Source organism: Papilio xuthus, unplaced genomic scaffold (genome assembly GCF_000836235.2).
Source record: "Papilio xuthus unplaced genomic scaffold, Pxut_1.1 DF825355.1, whole genome shotgun sequence".
In the NCBI taxonomy this organism is placed as follows: domain Eukaryota; kingdom Metazoa; phylum Arthropoda; class Insecta; order Lepidoptera; family Papilionidae; genus Papilio; species Papilio xuthus.
In genome coordinates, this window is record NW_013533294.1 from 883535 (window position 1) to 902289 (window position 18755).

Consider the following 18755-nt stretch of genomic DNA (forward strand, 5'->3'; position numbering starts at 1 on the left):
CATTTATATTAAATATTTTATTAATATTATTTCTTTGTATTTAAAGAAAATGTTAAATTATAGATTTACAAGGATATCTGACTCTGTGGGCATAAGTATAACAAAATTATGATAACTCACTAACGCCCCCCAGTTAAAGTTACTAGCTGTCGCCTGCGACTCCGTCCGTACGGTATAAAATAAACTTAATTAGTACCCTATATGTTTTTCTAGGCTGTGTTCTATATGTTAACTAAATTTCATCGAGTTTCGGTGAGCCGTTCTGGAACATCCATCCATACATCCATCTCACCGGCTCAGATATCCTTGTTTGACTATTATGGCATATGCTCTGTGATCTGTGACAAAAACAAATTTTAGTCTATGGTAACTGTCAAGTTGACATTTGGCTGCAGTTTTTTTTTGTAGATTTTATGGCTGGTACGAGACCGTAAAGGTAAAACGTTTGGCGGGAATTTTTATTTCATTATTTTTAGCTGGTTAAAAAAAGTATGATTTTATTTAGTGATATATCGTTATAAAGGCCAAAGATTTAATTTCTTTGCGAATATCTTTGCATACTTTATAAGTGGAAAGCGCGAAATATATACTTATCCTTTTCATTCAAACAGTATTTTGTCTCATTCTATTTATATTATTATGGTTTCTGTTTTTATGAATGAAGGAATTTCTTGAGTATTTTGAATTTAAATCAAAAGCAAAAAAAAATATTTTTACCGTACGATTACATTGAAAAATAATACTCAAAGGCCGGCAACGCATCTGCGGTTCCTCTGGTATTGCTGATGTCCACGGTCGTTAAACACCTCGGTGTTCCCGCTGCTCGTTTGCTCCCTTCTGTTATAAAAAAAGCAAATTTTATCGGAGTTTTACGAAGGGATAAGTTGCTGCGTGGCGCGTAATATAAACAATATGATATTACGTTATCGAGTGTCTTATATTAACTATTAACGGACTAATGAGTTAATACCTTTGAAGATATAATTGAGAGGGATAAACGTTTTTGTACAGATTTTAAGCAAATGAAATTCACAATTACTTGACGTCAATACTCTGTCTTGTATTTAATCTTTGTTGATTAGGTATAAAGATTCGGTATTTACTCTATGATGAAATAGCATGTTTTTTATTTAATCTGTATGTGTTTTTAAATCTTTGGTCCAAAGCGAATTTTACAAAAATTGTTATGTAAAATGTTTATATACAAGTATTTAGTTATAAGTAAAAAATCTCCAAGAAAGATATGACCATATTATATGTGATGTTGAATTTAAATAAATAATATTAGTTATTCGATATGAGTTTTATTTTATTTTTTCGTCACTAAAAAGTACCCCATGTGTTCTTCCAGACAATGTTCTACATCTATACCAAATTTCAACGAGACCCATCTAGCCGTTCTGGAGATATCTTGTAACAAACATACATGTTAACTTTCGCATTTATGATATTAGTAAGATTTCGTATAGTGCCATCTTTTATTATTTTTCTAATTTTTATAAGTAGAATTTAGGTTACATTCAAATTTTTGGTAAGTGCCATCTAGCGCAGATACGAAAACTTTTTAAAGAAAATTTTTTTGTTGTGAAATAATTGGAATAGCCAAAGTTTCGAATGTTTTGTTTGGAAATGATGAAAATGTTCTAATTTTACAAGCAAAGTGAGTCTAAAAATGTGCTTAAATTTTTTTTTAAATCAATAACAACAATGTTTTAAATTTTTAAACTGACAACATTAATCAGAAAAAAACGACCCCTAGCGGTACTTGTCGAAATCTTTCCTTTTGTCTTCTTCAATCCAATATGGCGGCAAACGGCGTATGAACGGTGCAGAATGTTTTGATTTGAATAGTTCCATAAAAAACTCAAAAAAGCAACGAAACCCTTAAAAAAATACGCAATGGCCGGCGCAATTTATGTGGTGCTGTGCTGAGTCCGCGACATGTGTGATTACGCGCTAGTTTTGTGTCAATAACAGTATTAATTTGTGAATTCGTGTGTTAAAATATGGGATAATATTTACTAGATGTTGTTATTAGTGGTTTATGATAGTAGGTTACTCGATAGATATGTCTGCCGATGATAAAGACACGACATGCCCTACCACGAGTGAAGAAACATCTGATATTGTGAAAAATATAAACAATAAAAATTCCGAAGAAAAATGTGAGAAGACGACTAAACCGCCACGAAAGGTCTCATTTCCAAAGGAAGAACAATTAGTGACTAAATATTTCGAACCTTTCAACCCTTGGGAAGATGGTAAGTCATATTTTCCAGTTTTAATCTTATTGGAAAACTATACTGACAATGAAAATATTTCCTTCTTTGTCTTCTTTAATTACTTTGTACTAAAATTTAACGTAAATTAAACTTTATGTTATCAAAATAGTCATACAATTCTGAGGGTACTGTAGTAATTTACTAAAATTATGGATTTAATTTTAGTCTATTCTTCATTTAAAATATCTAAAATTATTTACGAATTAAAATTAAAGAAAAAAAATGTAAAAAATGCTTGATTGTATTTAACCAATATTACATGTCTCAGTAGAAAAAACGTTTTTCTTAACCAACATATTGACTATAAAATTAACCAAAGAGTTAATATATTTCAAAAGAAGTGTTACTCATAGAAATTCATTTAAGATTATTTTATCTATCCCCTTCTTTATAAATTAGGGATGACTTGCTAAACAATATGTAGAACATTTTGCTGATCTTATAATTGGTTGTGTTAGGAAAAAAAAGTTTGAAATAGGATTTACAGGAACATTAGCAATTTCTACTAAACAGTATTTCCAATAATAGCAAGGTCACATATGAAGGCTTGTCTACAACCTCATAATTTTTTTGATAGATGGCATTCTGACACCATGTCCCTTATGTACTTAATTGTGTTGATAGCTCAGAGGTTAAGCACTTGACTTGTAATCAACATGTCTTGGGTTTGAATCCGGCCATGCACCAATCATACATTTATCCGATGTTATGGTGAAGGAAAACATTGTGATGCTGTACATATCTGAGAAAGTCAAAGATATGTGTGTAGGTTTACTGGTATAGTATGGTTAGGCATAGTTGTACCAACCATAGAGTAGGCTCCAAGCCTCTCAGTGGGGATGTTTAATGAACTGATGATTAAATGATGTTAAACTGAAGGATGAAAATTTGATAGGATTTTCTAAGGATTATGACTATAAAGAAGGTTTGTGCCTACTCTAATAATGGCACTAATTAAAATTGAGGTTCATATTTTAAATGCAATTAAAATCTAAATAGAGTGTCTGTGGCTCAGGGGTTTGAGCACTTGACTTGTAATCTGCAGGTCTTGGGTTCGAATCCGAAGGAAAATATTGTGATGCAACCTGCACATATCTGAGATGAAATTCAAAGATATATGTGAAGTCAAGCCACACTTGGCCAGTGTGGTTGACTATGGCCTAATCACCCCTAACTTAGGGTCGGCTCTGAGCCCTTTAGTGGGTACATACAGTTGCCCATAGACATACGCAATTGCATATACCTTTAATCAACAGAGGAGAGAATGCACAGAAAGAAAAAAATTCACTTTCCATGCTCCTCTCATCCGGAAAGTCCACTTCCACTTCCCATCCTTTCTATATAAGACAAAAGGTGGGAAGGGAAAGAGGACTAAATGTAATTTTATTGCTTATCCTGTAAAATAATGAAATTGCATTTATTCTGATCTCTGGCCACTGATATTAATTAGCAAGTTGTGAATAATTTCTAATTTTCATTTTGTCCAATGGTCATAAGGTCGAGCAGAATGAATTCCGGTGACTAGCATATGTCCTCATCTTCATGGAATTAAAAATAATCCATTAATAAAGATAGAGATAGTTTAGCTTGCCAACAGTGAAAGAATTTTCCAAATCTGCAGGGCTAGACAAAGTGCATTCTCTCAAAAGCAATTCCAAAATGAATTTCTACAATGTATAGAACTGACAATAACTTTGGATAAGTGATGTGATTGTTGCGCATCTCTTCCATACATTTTTGAAGTTCAGTTCAGTATTAGAACCTGCATCAGCATCATCAGCTCACTATATGTCGCCACCAAGGGGCTCGGAGACTACCCTAAGTTAAGGGTGATTACGCCATAGTCAACCACGCTGGCCAAGTGCGGGTTGGTTGACTTCACACATATCTTTGAATTACTTCTCAGATATGTGCAGGTTTCATCACGATGTTTTCCTTCATCGTAAGAACGTCGGATAAATGTACATATGTAAATCGGAAATGGAAAAACACATTGGTACATGGCGGGATTCGAACCCAGGACCTGCAGATTGCTAGTCAAGTGCTTAACCCCTGAGCCACCGACACTCTATTAGAACCTATTCAATACCAAATAAATCTTTCCTTTATATAATATTAGTATAGAAAAAACGAGCATATCCTGATGATATAAGTGTCATAAATACAGATGTACTGACCACAAACAATCTGTGGTTAAAAGCTATGCAGAATTATCTATTTATCTATAATTTATAAATATTATAGTTGCTATAGAACAAGGCATATGACTGATTCATTATCAAGAGCATTGCAAGCTGATGATCTAGGCATCATCATCAACCTGCCCTTATCCTTATCAAGGGTCGGCACAGTATGTACCACTCCATACATCTCTATTAGCCGTCATATCCGAGTCTACCCCCTTCCTATGCATATCCTCTTACACACACTCATTCCATACTTTTTTTGTCTTCCAATACCTTTGTAGCCATTCACATTCAATCTTATTTAACTGATGATCTAGGCAAGATCTTTAAAAAGTCTTAGTATCTAGTAACTGACATGTAGTTTTTGAGTTATATATGCAGATCTATAGGGATTGTAATAATACTTCAAAGTAGTTTATAATATCTATTTTATAATTTTTTGGGATCTCTATTGGGGTTGCTACCCCCCCATTCTTCCCTTCGCGGTATGATAAGGTCATTCAGTGGTACACATCTAATTGCTTTTACTAACCTACTAGTCCTGGGCGAGATTTTTGCATCGCTCCTCCTATTTTGTTTCAGGGGAAATCTTCCAAAGATAGAGTATTTGAGTCGACACTGTAGGCGCCCGTTTATATCCGACTTTGGCGCCAGCGGAGACCCTTTACACCCAGCGCCCTAGGTGGCCGCCCCAACTGGCCCTACCCTAACACCGCTACTGACCGCGTCTCAATGCTATCTAAATGTTTTTTTAAGAAGGATCGTGTCATCTCATTGTAAAGAACAAGGCAAATTTTGTAAATGGAACACCGCGAATGGCCCTGACTGTACATCAATTGCTTGTAGAAGCCGTGTTGCATAGTTGCTTAGTGGAATTTGAGCTTAATCTTATATTACTTATATCCGGGTCCAAAATATAAACATTAAACACCATGTTATTAACAATCATTAGAAATGATTAATGGTGATATATCCAATCCACCTGTGGCTACCCATCATGGGTACTTATCCATAACGATTATAACGTAGGTTTTCACTGACCTGTGTGTGACCTCTTGTTATCTATACAATTAATATAATTGAAGTGTCTGTACGAAGCGGTGTCTGAAGCGGTATTTCCAAACCGCTACGACTTAGGCTCCTTCAAGAAGCGAGCCTATCACCACATCAATGGCCGGCAACGCATCTGTGGTTCCTCTGGTATTGCATCCATGGGCGTCGTTGAACACTTCGGTGTTCCCGCTGCTCGTTTGCCCCCTTCTGTTATAAAAAAAAACGTAACATCGAAAGAAATACACGTTCGTTACATATAAAGATGTCTGTCCGCAAAGCTGCGTGCCATTGAGTAATATTTTCGATTTTTATAGACATTTTCGTTTGATATCTTACTAATATTATAAATGCGAATGTTTAGATGTATGTTTGCTGCTATCTACAGAACGGCTGCATGGATCTCGCTAATGGCATAGATGTAGAACATAGTCTGGAATACATACTAGTTAAGTTTTTTATGTATACGCTTACACTATGCGTAAATAGGAACGGTCGGCTGCGACCTACGAAAGGTGAAGTCATAAAAGACTGCACTGAGCAACCGTTGTTTTGATTACTCCCCGTACTTATCAGTTTTTAATTCTGTAAATCTGAATATTATTACCGTGAATTAAAATCACACTCATTTTGTGAAAAATTTATTTTTATATCTTTATATTTTTTTATAATTGCGCGCGGACGCAGTCGCAGTCGACAGCTAGTGTCTTGTTTTTATAGATGTGTTATCGTAGTGAACACCCACGGTTAACACCGCTCGTATCCAATTAACGAGATCTTGGCACTGAGTTGAATTAGTCATACGTTATTGTTTGGGCTCGCGTTTGCACTGCTTAGACGTAGACTAAAACTACAGATGAAATAAAGGGTAAACAAAGAAAATAATAAAAAAAACTTTACGTTTTTTTATTATTCTTAAGAAAAACATAATTAGTAGTCTATGTGTTCTTCCAGGATATGTTCTATATGTATGATAAATTTCATCGAGATCCATTCGGCCGTTCTGGAAATACCTTCGGAATATCCATCTATCCATCTAAACATTCACATCTAAATATATAAAAGAAAGTCGTGTTAGTTACACTATTTATAACTCAAGAACGGCTTTACCGATATACCTGAATATTGGTGAGGAGGTAGCTTAGAGCCAGGAGACGGACATAGGGATACTATTTATTCATTTTTTCGAATTTATGAAGAGCTGCTTTTTATTTAACTTACTAATATTATAAATGCGAATGTTTAGATGGATGTGAATTGGATGGATAGATGTATGTTTGAAGATATCTCTAGAACGGCTGAACGGATCTCGATTAAATTTGTCATATGTATAGAACATAGTCTGAAAGAACACATAGGCTACACTAATTGAGTTTTTTCTACATATCCAAGCGGACAGAGTCGCGGGCGATAGCTAATTTATAATATAAGTATGATGATGATAGCCGTATACATAACTCTAGATAATTTTTCATAGAAAAATTACTTATATTTAGTTGCTAAAGACATTGTTACATCATCTCAGATGTGATGATTCATACGTTGTGATGAAGATCAACAAGAAATGTTATATTTAACAAAAAGATACAGAATTTAATTAATTAATTTTTGTTTTACGCGAATAAAGTCGCGGGGAACTGCTTGTTTTAATCATCCTGTAGTTTCCCCTGAATAGTGATACAGTATGTACTTTTAATTCACGTTTCAGACCGGCTGTATGAAAAGTGCACGTAGAACATAGTCTGGAAGAAGACATATGCTACTTTAAGTTTTTTTTTAATTCCGCGCGGACGGAGTCACGGGCGACAGCTATCAGCTATCAAAAATATACCTAGCTAGGTATGTTTTGTACTTCCTCCTTCAAGAAGCGAGTTTATCACTATCTCAAAGGCCGGCAACGCATCTGCGGTTCCTCTGGTATTGCTGATGTCCATGGTCGTTGAACACCTCGGTGTTCCCGCTGCTCGTTTGACCCCTTTTTGTTATTAAAAAAAATGTTTTGTACATGTTTTTGCAATGCAAACGGTTATACAAACTTTCCATTATGTTTGGCAAAGCGTGTTTTGAAGTGAGAACCGCCAGTAACCAGCATCCAAAAATAAATTACGTATATAAATAACATTGGAATAGCTTTTGGTCACTCGCTCTGAAATTGTACGATTTTATGGAATTTTCCTATTGCCCTAAGACGACTTAGGGATGCGTTTATTTATATATAATATAATACGTACTTGCGGTATTAAAAAACTTAATTAGTAGTATATGTGTTCTTACAGACTATGTTCTATATGTATGACAAATTTCAGAGAAATCGATGCAGCGGTTTTAGAGATATCTTCTTACAAATATACATCTAAACATTCGCATTTATAATATTAGTAAGATAACAAAAAGAAAGTTACTTAATAAAAAAAAACATTCTTAAACGAAATTCCCGAAGGACTAACTTAGTCCTCAAGGCGTCAAGTGGAAGCAATTCCAACTACAGTCTGATGAGTGTGCGTAGTCCTCTTTCCCTTCTCACCCTTTTTCTTATAAGGAAAGGATAGGAAGAGGAAGTGGACTTTCCGGATGAGAGGATGCATGGAAAGAGAAGATATATTCTTTCTATGCATCCTCTCCTCCGTCGATTAAAGGTAGGCAACGCAAATACAATTGCGTATGTCTATGGGCAACGGTCATTTCGCCGCTCGCTCGTTTGCCACCTTATGATATAAAAAAAAATCAAAAAAACGAAATACACTGTGTGTTCTTTCTTGTAATACGTTTATATTTTACAATTATTGTTATTTCGTAGTCTTTATCGACAGAGGTAAATTAGTGAAATTCTATCTGTCATGTTTAAGACCAAAGTTTAAGTTATTACCTAGGCTTAAGAATAGAATCTGTTTTTCCTATGTTCCTTTTATTATTTTAAACCTTTGTCTTTAATTAAAAAATATCTCGGGCCCAACGGGAAACATCTTAGTCGGCAGATAGCCGTCATAATGACACGATGACCGTACGGAAACATATTTGACGTGACACGTCTGTCCAACCTGTCATCATTGTGTACATTTAGTTTAATCTGTCATTTGCGAACGTGACATGTTCAAAGTAAATGCGTCATATTTATAACAAGACTAGACTGTAACCCGTGACCTCGTACGCATGGAATAATAAAAAACTTGATAAGTATCCTATATGTTCTTCCAGACTATGTTCTATATCTTTGTCAAATTTCGATCCGTTGTGCCGTTCTGGAGATTCCTTTAAACATCCATCCATCTAAACTTATGCATTTATAATATTTAAAATATTTTCCCTTCCCATGCATTCTCTCAACGGGAAAGTCCACTTCCAATTCCCATTCATTTCTTATAAGAAAAAGAGTGGGAAGGGAAAGAGGACTAAATTAAGCCTCCGGGACGCACACTCATCAGACTGTAGTTGGAATTGCTTCCACTTGACGCCTGTCTTCTGTGTACTCGTGGTATATCACCGGTCGAGCCGTTACAATTCGTGCGAAGATGTTAAAGCGGGCTCTACCACTGTCCTCCAGATTATGTTCTGCTTTTATGTCATATTTCATCAAAATCCGATAAGCCGTTTTGTTGATACCTTCTAACAAACATCCATCTAAACATTCGCATGAATATATTCAAATCTATGTATATTGATAATGACCTAAGCTTATTTGTGTTATCGTCTAGTTTTCCGCGTAACAACATTATATTTATATATGTATATAAATATGTAAATAGAGATAAAACGTAATAACAAAGATAATATGTTTTGTCTATCCTTACGTTGTTTTCTTTAAATATTAAGTACCTGGATGACGGAGCTTTGCTCGTTTTTTTTTTAATTATGTTTTTTGGAAATTATATTTAAGTACGAATTACTAATAAAATTATGAAATATGAATAATATTTTTCAGTTGAGACCACTCAAACGCCTCCTTTTTGTTATTTTTCTTCCAACTTTATGTTTAAGTTGATTATCGATAAAACACGAATAAAATGACATTTTCTAAAAATGATTCCTAGCTAGATCGATTTATCGCCCCCGAAACACCCTATATAGTAAATTTTATGAAAATCATTGGTGCCGATTTCGAGATTCCAATTATATATATATATAATATATATATATATAATATATATATATATACAAGAATTGCTAATTTAAAGATATAAGATAATCTTAAATTCGCCAAATTAACGAAGCAACTACTGCCCATTAAATCCGCAATTGCATATGCGTTGTCTACCTTCAATCGATGGAGGTGACGCACAGAAAGATTTTTTTCCTTTCTATACTTACTATCAAATCTACTTCCCTTTTCCATCCTTTTCTTATCACAAAAGGGTACTTATGGCGCGTTTATGACTTCATCAAAAATTAAAACAAAAAAGTTATGTTAAATTTAAAAGATTTGCCATCTCTTAGACAAAAAGGAAAGAAAGATGTTGAATATATTTGATCCAGTTAATGTATTGAAATTGCATTTAACTTCTGCACAAATACCTATAAAAATAATATCCAAGATCAGTTCTTATTTAGGTTATTTTTAAATAGTTAATAGTTAGAGTTGTTGTCGAGTAAAAAAAATTAGTAGCCTATATGTCCTTCCAGACTATGTTCTACATGTATACCAAATCTGCGAGATCCATACAGCCGTTTTGGAGATATCTTCTAACAAACATACATGTAAACATTATTTATTTATCTTTATATATAAAAGAAGCCAGGAGACGGACATAGGATACTATTTATTCTTTTTTTTTCGAATTTATGTCTTGAAGAGCTGCTTTTTATTTAACTTACTAATATTATAAATGCGAATGTTTAGATGGATGTGATGTGAATGGATGGGTGTTTAAAGATATCTCTAGAACGACTGAACGGATCTCGATTAAATTTGGCATACGTATATAACATAGTCTGAAAGAACACATAGGCTACACTAATTAAGTTTATACATCCACGCGGACGATGTCGCGGGCGATAGCTACTTTATAATATAAGTAAGATTTCTCATTCTGTAGTAAAAAGACAACATGGCATTCACAATATAGGATTAAAAAAATATAACGATATGCAATTACATTCGTCATATATATATAAATAGATTAATACGTATGTAAGTAGGTAGTAGTAGGGAGGGTATTGTGGGCGGAGATGACCGCGTGATTATGTACTCTTAGACAGTGTGGCGTCTTGGTATGTTTGTGAAAAGAAAAAAGTATTATTCCTCATTAGTTGGAGATGAAAATTAATAATAAAGTTTCTTGTGACGGCTCTAGCATGTCGTAAGCAAGACTACTCAACACGTTCTTACTTCCCTAAGTATGACCAGACTGTAGTCAACATGCTACCAATGCCCTAAGTATGACCAGGCTTCGGTTAACTCGCTCTCCAGTTCCCTACGTAAGACTAGGTCACAGTCAACAGTCCTTCCAGTTCCCTAAGTATGACCAGGCTTCGGTTAACTCGCTCTCCAGTTCCCTACGTAAGACTAGGTCACAGTCAACAGTCCTTCCAGTTCCCTAAGTAAGACTAGGCTTCAGTCAACACGCTCCCCACTGCTCTAAGTAAGAGCAAGCCTCGGTTACCACGCTCTCCAGTTCCCTACGTAAGACCAGGCCTCAGTCAACACGCCCTCCAGTTCCCTAAGTAATACAAGGCCGCAGTCAAAGATCCCTGCGGACGGAATCTTCTTTCAGTCCTTTTTTGGACGTAAAGGATTCAAATCGCCTCTTTTTTGGTACTGTGCTAATAGTCTGATGTCTTCCCAGTATTCGTATGTCTATGATTTGTCAGAATGTATTTCTTTATACGATCACGACGCGTCACTCTCACGTCACCTCATGTCAACGAGATTGACGCATCTCAGCCATTTATAAATCTGGCAATGAACACTTTGTTTAAATTCGAGCTGATTTTGACCTATTGTTTTTAAGAGAAGTCGCTTTATGATAGACTAGCTGTCGCTAGTAACACCGTCCGCGCGGAATTAATAAAAAACTTAATAAGTAGTCTAAGTGTTCTACCAGACTATGTTCTACATCTATGACAAATCAGCGAGATCCATACAGCCGTTCTGGAGATATCTATAGACAAATATCCATCTAAATATTCGCATTTATAATGTTAGTAGTTGTCGCCCGCGACTCCGTCCGCGCGGAATTAGAAAGGAATAATAAGAAGTCTATGTGTTCTTTCAGACTATGTTCTACATCTATGACAAATCAGCGAGATCCATACAGTCGTTCTGGAGATATCTTCTAACATACATCTAAACATTCGCATTTATAATATTAGTAAGATGGTAATTACAATCTTAGTATATGTTCTTAATTGAGATTTTCTTGGAAAATCATATGACAATCATTACTATGCACGGACGTCAGTGTGCGTTAACTCGTGGTAGGTATAGTACGACAAAGTCATCTGACCCGGTGTGAGGCGCTGCTACCATTATTGCTGAATGGAAAAAAACTTACCTAGACGTAGATAAAAACATACAAGACAACTACAGTACAAGAATCTTGTGGCATTGACGTTTTTATATCATCAAAATTCGCCGAAATAGCGAAGCGAATAGCTTACCTTTTATCGGCGGAAGAGATGAGCGATGAAAGTATATTTCCCTCTTCTCTTTGCTTAACCTCCCCTTTCTTTATGTTGCTTATAAGAAAAGAGTGGAAAGAAAACTGGACTAAAATTAGCTTTGGATACACACTATTTTTTTTTTGTGATTGAGTAGTCACTGTTTGCCTTGAAGAGGCATTTACAGCTTTACCGGGCTTGAGGTGGCCGAGCGCAGATGGCGCTTAGACTGAACCTCGTTTTAGAGTAACAAGACTCGAGGACTCCCTCAGGAGCCGCGGCTCGGGCTGTTACTTTGTTATTATTACCGGATTGGGGGAGACACACTCATCAGACTGTAATTGTAACGAGTTGTGATTTGAGGCGTGTCTTCTGCAGCGGATGAGACACTCAGTTGTTGACTACCACTGTTCTGCTGCTGACATTGTTAAAGGACGCTTAAGAGATATTATAAATGTCATGCAAACCGGGTCAGATAAGTTTGTAGCAGTATGTGACATGCGCGTGCGCAGACAGCGCGGCGGCCGGGCATGTGTTCTCAGGGTTGTCATCCTTGACTCAGACACAGTTTTAGAATATGTGCTGGTCTGAAGTTTGGATTATATAACAATGATTCGATAATAAATATTTTAAATAGAAAAATATTCGATTCGGAAACTCGAAAACTACTGGGCGGATATAAAAAATGCTTCAACTTTAGTCGTGACTTCCTGAGGTGCAAGTTTTGAGTTTAAAACATATTGTTATCTCTGTTTCGTCAAAGATAATGACAAGGATGGGGATATGTTTTATACAGAGTTTTAGGTGTCAGAATACCACGGTAAAGTAGTAGTAGAATTTGTTCGCGCTGAATTATTTAAAAAACTTAATAAATAGCCCATACACATAGATGTTCTTTTTTTATATATCATAAGGTGGCAAACGAGCGAGCGGCCGCCTGTATTCGCTGAAATAGCGAAGTGACCGTCGCCCATAGACATACGCTATTGCATATGCGTTACCTATCTTTAATCGACGGAGGAGAGGATGCACAGAAAGAAAACATTTTCCCTTTCCATGCATCCTCTCATCCCGAAAGTCCATTTCCACTTCCCATCCTTTCCTTATAAGAAAAACCGCGGGAAGGGAAAGTTCTACTACTACCGTTGCGCTGTTCAAGACATACCTTCTAACAAACATCTAAACATTTTCATCTATATATATAAAAGAAAGTCGTGTTAGTTACACTATTTATAACTCAAGAACGGCTTTACCGATATGCCTGAAAATTGTTGAGGAGGTAGATTAGAGCCAGGAGATGGACATGGGATACTATTTATTATGCCTTGAAGAGCTGCTTTTTATTTAACTTACTAATATTATAAATGCGAATGTTTAGATGGATGTGATGTGGATGGATGGATGTTTGAAGATATCTCTAGAACGGCTGAACGGATCTTGATGAAATTTGGCATACATATAGAACATAGTCTGAAAGAACACATAGGCTACACTAATTAAGTTTTTTTATATATCCACGCGGGTTTATAATATTAGTTAAAAAAGGCAACGTTTGTCCACTTTACTATATGTTCTTAGAAACATATGTTCTCGGTATAACATAATATATAATGCGGTAGTTAATCATTGGTAGTAATTACAATTAATTGACTTTTGTTATGTTGGTAGTAATCCGTCAGGCCATCTGTTGTATGCGTCATAACATGCGATATATCCATTGAGTATATGCCACTGAATGATTTGGAATTAAGACAATATGTAACTAGACTATTATGAAATTTTGAATGATAAGTTTAGTGAGAAAAAACTTAATTAGTAGTCTATGTGTTCTTACAGGCTATGTTCTATATGTGCGTCAAATTTTAGCAAGATCCGTTGAGTTGTTCTGGAGATATCTTCTAATATACATCTAAACATTCGATTCGTAAGATTTTTTATTTTGTAATTTTATAAATACACCTCGACTCATTCCGCGTGGATTTATAAAAAAACTTAATTAGTGTAGCCCACCCATCCATCCATCTAAACATTCGCATTTATAATATTTGTAAGTTAAATAAAAAGTAGCCCTTCAAGGCATAAATACGAAAAAAATGAATAAATAGTATCCTATGTCCGTCTCCTGGCTCTAAGCTACCTCCTCATCAATTTTCAGTCATATCGGTAAAGCTGTTCTTGAGTTATAAATAGTGTAACTAACACCACTTTCTTTTATATTTTTTTTATGCATTTAAAAAAAAATCTTTTACGTCAACAAAGATATTGCAAATCAAATCCGGGAGTAAAACTTATTCTTTTTTTTCATGGAGAAAATGCCTTTTTTGCCTAAAAAATGCCTAAAAATAAAGTACCCCGGAAGCTAAAATATGAAAGTCGAATAGATTTTTTATCTTTTTAATACGTCATTAAAGCAGACCAGAGCCAGCTAGACTGGGACGTGATCGTAAATATTGTGTCATATGATGTCATCAATCTCCCGACCTAGATGCAAAGTCTAGATTTTATAGTGCATTAAAACTACTGATATAAAGAAGATAATCTAGAATTATTTGATTGTACAGTCGTATTCGTCGTTCGCGGTGTTACAATTATATTATCGTATTACATCTTGCAATTTAAATTGGGTTTTTTAAGTTATCAAAATTTTCGTGAGACGTTATCAAAAACTTATATGAACAGACACTTACTCGGTGTCGGTACCAACTAGTTTTGATACCCTTAGGGTGAATTAGATTGGTATCATTTCGCGGACACGGTCTGTCACACATTCATTTTTTTTATATTATAAGGTGGCAAACGAGCGAGCGGCCACCTGAAATCGCTGATATAGCGAAGTGACCGTTGCCCATAGACATACGCAATTGCATATGCGTTGCCTACCTTTAATCGACGGAGGAGAGGATGCACAGAAAGAAAATATCTTCCCATACCATGCATCCTCTCATCCGGAAAGTCCATTTCCACTTCCCTTCCTTTCCTTATAAGAAAAAAGGTGGGAAGGGGAAGTGGACTGAATTAGGCCTCCGGGACGCATACTCGTCAGACGAAACGTGGAATTGCTTTCACTTGACGCCTGTCTTCTGTGTGGTCGTGGTATTTCACCGGGCCAACCGGGCCAATTCGTGCGAAGATGTTAAAGCGAACTCTACCACTGTTAAATCATCCTGATGAAGATCCCCCACTGGGTTTGAAAGTAGTCAGTTTAACGTGACTGCATATTTTAATGACATGTTTTCGATTCTTACATTGCCTTGTATGCAAAGAGCTTAAATAAGTGACATTTTAAATGAATTTAAGACATAAATTTGTTGTGGTGACACCCATGGTGTGGTGAACAGATGTTAATAGATTTCTGTTTTTTTTTCAGTTCCGTCGACGTCGAAGGCTCAACTGGCAGCGGAGTATCTTGAAGCTTGTCGTGGTCATGCCACGCCGCCCATAGACTCCGTGTTGCAGCAGATACGAGTGAGTATTTGTCTATGGTCTACAATATCTGCACCAATAAAATACCAGACTACTACTGCTTGTCTTCTTTATTAAATAAATTTGATGTTAAGTGACGATTAAAAGGAACACTCTCGTGACAATAAGACGGTAAAAGTTTTTTTTGAAGCAAAAGGTAGCAAACGGCCTTTTAAATTCGCTCTAACAGTGAAGCGCCCGCTGCCTATATACATCCATATTTTTTCTTTGTGCGTCTCCTGTACCAAATCTACCTCCCCCTACCATCCCTTCCTTATAAGATAAAGATGGAATATTTCTAGCAATTCCATCATTGTTTTTTTATATCAATGATGGGAAACGAGCAAACGGAAAGTATTCGATGAAATGGCAATGCGACCGCTGTCAATAAACAGCCATAATTGCAGATGCGTTTCCTACGTTTAATCGACGGAAAAGGAAATATCCCCTATCTTAACGTTCCCTTCTCCGTCAGATCCATTACCCTTTCCCATCCTTTCCATATAAGAAAAGGGTGCGAAAGGAAAATCGGCTAAAATGAGCCCTCAGGTAGACACATCAGACTGTTGTTTAAATGAGTTGTGACTTGAAGCGTTACTTCTGTGTGATCGTGATGTACCGGGCGAGCGATACATTTGGCAAGAGTTGTAGTTGCTGGCATCTGCTACTGTTTGTCTTCTTCTAGAAGATGTCATAATCTTTCAGGAGTTACCAGAGAATGCGATAGGAGGTGGGGCGCGTGCACCGCGGTTAACACTGTTGGAATGCGTGTTGCGAGGCTGTGCCCCAGTCGATGCGTTGGAAGCTTTGCTAAGGAAGGTTCAGTTCAGAAGATTAGAGTTGGATCATGTGGAAATTGATGATGAAGGAGCGGTAAGTGATGGAGTTGGTACATCTAGTTTTAAGGAATCAGTCGAGTTGTAAGCAGGGACTGTATGTACATTTATCCTATGTTGTTACGGTGAAGGAAAACATCGTGATGCTGCACATATCTGACAAACTCAAACATATGTGTCAAGTCTTGCACTGGGTCAGCATTCACTATCACATACTCTCACTTAGGGTAGACGCAGAGACCCTCAGTGAGGACCTAAAGTGACCAAACGCAAGCTGATAAATTTTGTCTTTCGTTTCCAGGAGGCACTATTTGATATGATAGAATACTACGAAAGTGCGACAGTGGTATGTGTGATGGGACCCCGTGAGTACGGTATCAGAGGATGGCAGGCAACTTCTAGAATGATAAAGAAGGTAAGCCTTTACTATTCTTGTATATAGGTATGTCGTCCACGACTACGCCCGCACAGAAACAAAAACGTAATTAGTGGCGTATGTGTTCTTCCAGATGTGTGTACCAAATTTCATCAAAATCCGTTGAGTTGTTCTGGAGATACCTTCTAACAAACATCTAAACATTCGCATTTATAATATTAGTAAGATTCCTGGTGTTGTGGAATAACCAGCTGACGAGGATCAGCGCTGTGCAACTTAGTAGTCTATGTGTTCTTCCAGGCTATGTTCTATATTTATGTCAAATTTCATCAAGATCCATTGAGTTGTTCTGGAGATATCTTCTAACAAAGATATATTATATTTATTACTAGCTGTCGCCCGCCACTCCGTCTGCGTGGAATGAAAAAAAAAACTTGAATTTGTCTCACCTTTTAAACCTTCCCTAGACCTCCATGAACAAGACCAAGATAAGATAAATCCGTTCAGCCGTTATTATATTTATATTGTTCCTAGAGCGCGGAGTTAACAGAACTGGAGGTGACAGACGGTGGTTTAGAAGCATCACACGCGACAGTTCTAGCGCGATCACTCAGACCTGCGACATGTCCGTTGAGGTCTTTGTGCTTGCAACGGACACAGTTGTCCGGTGAACCTTTGTTGTGTTTAGGTAAGTGTAGTAGTAAGTAGAAATAACATTTCCAGTTAGCTGTCGCCCGCGACGTCCGCGCGGAATTAAAGAAAACATATGTGTTCTTTCAGACTATGTTCTATTTGTATGCCGAATTTAAGCAAGATCCATGCAGCCGTTCTGGAGATATCTTCTAACATACATCTAAACATTCGCATTAAAACACGACTAGCTGTCGCCCGCGACTCAGTTTGCGTAAAATTAAAAAAAAACTTAATTATTAGTCTATGTGTTCTTCCAGACTATGTTCTATATGTATGACAAATTACAGAAAAATCCATGCAACCGTTCTGAAAATACCTACATCCATCAAGACATACAGACAGACAAAATTTTATATATTGTGATTTTCTTATCATTCTTTTCTCGATATAATATACATATACAGCAATTTTATTAATATTACTTGAGGAATTTAAAAAAAAACTTAATCTTCCTTCAAACAAACATATAAACATTCGCATTTATATTAGTAAGTTATTTCAGTGATGGCTTTAAAGTCAAACAACTCAGTACGTGAACTCAGACTCGGTGATAATCGTCTGAGCGCTCAGGACGCGGCTCAGCTCGCATCACTGCTTAGACTGAACACGCGGCTGCAGCTGTTAGATCTATCCAATAATCTGATACAGGTAAAACTAACGTAAAACCAGGTTTCAGACAATAAACACAAATATTTCTTATTAAATAGTTGTCGTCTGCAACGTTGTAGGTAAACGTGATATGTTTTTCAGACTATGTTCTATATGTACGACAAATTTCATTAACATCCATGCAGCAGTTCCGGAGATATCTTCTAACATACATCTAAACATTCGCATTTATAATATTAGTAAGATCAAGTCAAGTACTTAACTTGTAATCTGCAGGTACTGGGTTCGAAACCCGCCATGTACCAATGTGTTTTTGCATTTCCGATTTACTTTCTTATGGTGAAGGAAAACATCGTGATGCTGCACATATCTGACAAACTCAAACATATGTGTCAAGTCTTGCACTGGACCAGCATTCACTATCACATACTCTCACTTAGGGGAGGTGCAGAGACCCGAGACTGGGGTTATAGTGAGCTGATGATGATTAAATGGATTTAAGTATCAGAAACCCACTATAAATATAATTACAGGATGCCGGTGTTGCTCAAATAGCAGACGCGTTAGTAAAACAGTCTTCTTACACGCCTCCTTCTGCAGCAACTTCACCTCTCTCACCACATCATTGTCCAAGTTAGTATTGTCTTTGCGAGATAAAATAAAAAAT

At 36.3% G+C, this 18755-nt stretch overlaps 1 protein-coding gene across 1 annotated transcript in view; it reads left to right on the plus strand.

Moving 5' to 3' along the window:
* The first annotated feature begins 1809 nt into the window (after positions 1-1809).
* LOC106125972 (uncharacterized) overlaps positions 1810-18755 on the plus strand; it is a 25281-nt gene continuing 8335 nt past the window's right edge. Inside the window, exons 1-7 of the mRNA XM_013323386.1 lie at positions 1810-2261; positions 15480-15577; positions 16280-16447; positions 16712-16825; positions 17321-17474; positions 17982-18127; positions 18622-18721. Coding sequence (XP_013178840.1) covers positions 2045-2261; positions 15480-15577; positions 16280-16447; positions 16712-16825; positions 17321-17474; positions 17982-18127; positions 18622-18721 — 997 coding nt within the window. The 5' untranslated portion in view covers positions 1810-2044. The remainder of the gene's footprint in view (positions 2262-15479; positions 15578-16279; positions 16448-16711; positions 16826-17320; positions 17475-17981; positions 18128-18621; positions 18722-18755) is intronic.